Genomic DNA, 5,141 nt, shown 5'->3' on the forward strand with positions numbered 1-5,141 from the left:
ATTGGACAAGTGTTATTTAATACTTATTATAACTTAATGGAATATATTATATATTTGTTTTGTTATATTGAATCATGTAAAACTTTTACATTTCATTTTATGTCAGATCATTTTAAATTCCTATTTAACTTATCTGTTATACTTTTTATCAAACATAATTTTTTATAATCAACTGGTTTATAAGCTAACTACTTTTTTGGTTCCATGCCAAACATAGTCTAAGGCATTGGTTTGGGAAAACTTTAAACTCTAAAATAAAAATAAAGTATGCTAGCATTTTTATTATAAAAAGTAATATAATCTATGATTTCTTACAACAACAAAAATAAAAATAGAAGTTTAGGTCCAGTTTAAGGAAGAAAGCTGATATGGCAAAGTAGAATCACCAATTGAACCAAGTACTGTATTTGGATGGAATCCACCAATCCCTTGTTGAACTGGATTCATCAAAGATATGAAGGAACCATTTCCATCCATCATTCCATTCATGTCATCATCGGAATGAAACCTTTTCTCGGAGGACTCAAGATTCCAATAGTGAGTAGTTGGGAATGAGCGTTTCCCATTATTCAAAATCAGCGAAGAAACCCCCGATTTCATTGAAGAACTTGTAGAATCAAATTTGGATATAGAGTTGCTTTGTCGAATTCTTGATCCATCTTCATTAATGTTAAAGATTTCAAAATACGTTTCTTGATTGTTTTCTGTTAGACCGCTGGAGTTTGTAGTCTTTGAAGCAATAATGTTTTCCATATAATCGTTATCTGAATCTCTTTCCGCCAGTCTACTTGCATTGTTCTTCTTATATATACGACATAAAACCCATTCATCAAGCTACATTTATACACAAAAAAAGGACATTAATGAAGTAGAAAAGAAAATGAATCTTGACCCTTTTTTATAACGTTATATTAGTTTAGTTCATTTTTTTTTATTTAAATTATATCGTATAAGAAGATATGATGATAAATTATGGGCCCTTAATTAACGATAAGTTTGGAATGTAGAAATGTAAGTAGGAGAAAATTTGGTTTCTAGCCTTAATATAGCAATAAGCGCCACAATTGGACTTTTTAAAGTCAAACTTGAAAAAAGAATTAAAAATATATTCCTTGAATTTCACAACATATATATATAATATCAAAAAAAAACATTCTAAAAATTTATAATTAACGAATGCAATAAAAAATTGGAAATGCCTAAAGCAATTAATCGAATAAGTATTTATTTATGCTATAAAACTTCATGGTATTGAACTATAGTTTATTCCGTTTATATATCCAATTTTTAAAACAAAAAACCTATAGGCCCTAAAATTTTGGTTTTCTAAAACAAACTAAAAACCAGACTGTCGATTTTTCAAATAGTCATATGCAAGTGAGTTCTTGAAAAAAAAAAAAAAGTTTAAAAAGCTATTTTCCAATGGTCAAACATTCTTTTTAACTTATAAGGGTGAAAAAAAGATGATATTTCAATAAATTCTTTTGAAATTAATCCCAAACACCAACGCTTACCCGTAAAGAGCCCTTTTTGTTTGATAAATTGATGATGGGAGACTTGAAAGAAGCATGATCAACAAGTCGATATTCATGCATGATCCAATTGGTTTTAATCCCTTTCGGGGGCTTTCCACCATAGAAAACCAGAGCCTTTTTAACTCCAACCTTTTGATCTCCTCTTGAAGACAAGATTGGCTTATCAGTTCCAGTAGCTTTCCAATACCCTGAAGTTGCTGCACGATTAGGTCTCATTCCATTAGGGTATTTTCTATCTCTTGGACTGAAAAAATACCATTCTTGATCACCAAACGTAGCTTTACCTAACATATATATATATATATATAAAAACAAGATTATTCATACAAAATCTAAACTTGATCAATGATCAAAGTACTAAGTCGAAAGATGATTACTTGGTAGCTCCCATGGATCAAACTTGTAAAGATCAACTTCTGCTATGATTGCAACAGGCAAAGGGATTGATGAAGCTTTCTTCTTTAAGTAATGAACTACTAGTTCTTCGTCTGTTGGGTGAAACCGAAAGCCCGGGGGGAGATTTGGGTATTGTGAACATGTGGATGAATCGGTGCTTTCCATCTAAAGCTCAAGATTTTCCCCTAATCTTTTAGGGTTTTTGGTGTTATGTGAGATTTGTATCATGAGTGAAGAAATGAGACGTTTGTTGAAAACCCTAAACGACGCAGGAGTATTTATGTGTGGGGTACCATTTGTGATCTGACACGTGTAAAGGAGTAGGGTTGTTGTGGGTCCCATTTCATGAATTTAAGGTGTGAAGTTTTTGATGTCATGCTTTTCGTGTGTTAACAAACAATTTCCCTTTAAAACACCTTTAATCCTACATAAATACATGTTATCTGTTATGCATAGGTGTAAGCGTAAACCATCTAATAAAAATGACAAAACTAAATCAAAATTTGGCTTATTTCGCTTTTATTTCGAGCCAATTTGATTATGTTTTACGTTTTAAAGTATTACAAATCGAGTAGTTTGGCGTGCTTCATGCTTTCTGATGTTGAACAAAGCCAAACTTGTCGTTTTCAATAGGATGACAACATTTTGTCAAGGCTATAGTTTAATTATATGATATCTACAATGTGAAGAAAGTTTTTTTTTTTTTTTTGAAATAAATGATTTATAATGGAAAATGATTTATTTTAGCTAATCCACTGTATAATTTATTTTGTATTTGAAAAATTAGGCATATTTACCTTCAAAGGAATCCATTATTATATTTTATTTCCAGTTGGTTGACGAAATTGTAAATGAAAAACAACATCGGGACATTATTGTATTTAATACTTTTCATTATCATTAGGATTATAAACGAACTGAAGGTTTATCAAGATGTTGAGCGAAAAGTTTATTTATGTTTGCTTATTTAATAAATAAACAAACATGAACAAAAATTCTCGTTCGTTTTGTTAAACGAACGAACATGAACAATAGTCTCATTTGTTCATTTATGCTCGTGCATATTTAATTATATTGTTCGTTTAAGTTTATTTATGTTCATATATGTTCAATTGTTTTTTAATGTCACACCCCGACTAGCGGCAAAAACGTTGGATTGCGCGACGTCATCATGGGTCACAGATATTAATTACATTGAACAATGCACAGAAAATATAACGTAAATATCACTTCCATTACTGAATAAAATATATTACTTATTGTATGAAGTTTTAGAATACTAAAAATTAAAATATAAGCAATGTCTTAACATATAGACATAAAATATACGATAACAATAAAGTGATACGCCAGCGAATCAATGATTGTTCCCTAAAAAATGTTACACGTCTGTCTTATATATAGTTCTTTGAATACATGTTATTTTAAAAACGTCAACATAAAGTTGGTGAGTTCACAAGTTTGTATATTTGCATCAAAGGGTTAATTACCTAGAAAGATAACGAACTTTGGTCTTTGTCCACATTAAGGTAACCATGTTTTTTTCGTTCACATTTGACCATTAAACTTGTTTGACATGTTCAAAATAGGGTAATATGACTGGTAATTACGGCAATATTACTTTATTATGAACAGGTCACACAAGTTTATTGGTCAAATATATATAAAAAAACATGGTTACCTAAATATGGACCAAAACCAAAGTTTTTTTACCCGTTTTAGTAATATTGGACAAGAACCATCTCAGGGACTGTGCCCTGGGATCAGGCTCCGACAGTCAATGAACAATTAGGTTTGGCTTGGTCTAACCCAGTTCAGTCCCGACTCCCGACAAGTCATGGGCTAGGCTGTGTTGCTAGGTCTTTAAAGCACATAAAGTCTAGCCGCTTAAGCGTATATAGCCTAACCCCTAACTAGCTGGGCCTAAACTGGGTTGACCCAAGACTTGACCATCTCCTCATACACAAAGAACGGACAACCCACATCAATGAGTCCTATGATTACTTGCACTTAACATAAAAAACTCAATATCACCAAAACGGGTAAGGAACTTTGGTTATTGTCCATATTTAGGTAACTATGTTTTTTTCGTACACATTTGACCAATAAAATTGTTTGACTTGTACATAATAGGGTAATGTTACCGCTAAGTCATATTACCTTATTTTGAACAGGTCAAACAGGTTCAATGGTCAAATGTGTACGAAAAAAAATATGGTTACCTTAATGTGAACAAAGACCAAAGTTCGTTACCTTTCAGATTCATTAACCCTTGTATCAAATGTATTTTTTTATACTAAAAGTATATGCTTTTACTATACATAAGTACTTCCAACTTATATTATATGTTTACTTTTACCAAAAAAAAAAAAGTAAGTGTTTTTTTATATATAAGTAATCTTTCAACTTATATTATATGATTTTAGGCTAGTGTTATCAACGTTACAATGAGTTGTTATAACCGAGCTACTGACAAGTTGTTTCCCCTCACGATGTTTCATTGGATGTCATAATGTTTAGAGAATTATCACCCGTAACTTGACCATCGATAGTTGTACCTAGCAAGCGCAAGTGGGGGTGTCAACCCGTATAGATCTATACATAACTCTCTCGCTCACTTAAGACTTAGAAGTTATAAGTTAGGTGTAACCTTAACATTAAATGTTTAAGTTTACCATACAAAAGTTTACATTGTATAATTATAATAATATTTTATAATTATAATGTTAAATTATTTCGTAAAATTAAACGGGTAAAGTAACGACGGTGTATAATGATTATCCATATTATACGGGCAGAATAATGACAATGTAAAGCCGATATCTAAGCCTTAAAAATAATATTTCCAATAATACAACTCATCGTCTTACAAATGCGACAATTTTAGCTACAATTTTATAATAACAATATAAATAATAACATTTATAAAATAACGATAATACACAATCTAGTTCACATGTCATATATCTTTAAATAGACATATACCTTTTTATCATATATAGAACCATCTGGTTCACACGTCATATATCCTTAAATACATTTCTAACACATAAACCAGGAAATAAGTATATAGCTCGCACATAAACTTTCTAACATATATTTAATAATTTAATTAATACTTGTATTAAAATCATATTAATGAAAAGGACTACTCACTCACTTGAATTAAGTGGGTGACTGGTGATCTGGGCAGAGCTTCGCTTAACACCT

At 30.8% G+C, this 5,141-nt stretch overlaps 1 protein-coding gene across 2 annotated transcripts; it reads right to left on the minus strand.

The window, feature by feature from the left end:
• Window positions 1-255: 255 nt before the first annotated feature.
• LOC111903992 (NAC transcription factor 56) lies at window positions 256-2,224 on the minus strand. Of its 2 annotated transcripts, none has more exons than XM_042896385.2 (3): window positions 1,913-2,224; window positions 1,515-1,732; window positions 256-834 (listed from the first exon to the last, which is right to left on the minus strand). In XM_042896385.2, the coding sequence occupies exons 1-3, from the start codon at window positions 2,094-2,096 to the stop codon at window positions 340-342; spliced, it is 897 nt and encodes a 298-aa protein (XP_042752319.1). In that variant the 5' UTR covers window positions 2,097-2,224; the 3' UTR covers window positions 256-339. The 2 variants fall into 2 exon arrangements, with proteins under 2 accessions (XP_042752319.1, XP_023755538.1); XM_023899770.3 differs by having other exon boundaries at window positions 1,515-1,819; window positions 1,913-2,211.
• Between the last annotated feature and the right edge of the window lie 2,917 nt (window positions 2,225-5,141).

The sequence above is a fragment of the Lactuca sativa genome, chromosome 7 (genome assembly GCF_002870075.4).
Source record: "Lactuca sativa cultivar Salinas chromosome 7, Lsat_Salinas_v11, whole genome shotgun sequence".
In the NCBI taxonomy this organism is placed as follows: Eukaryota; Viridiplantae; Streptophyta; class Magnoliopsida; order Asterales; family Asteraceae; genus Lactuca; species Lactuca sativa.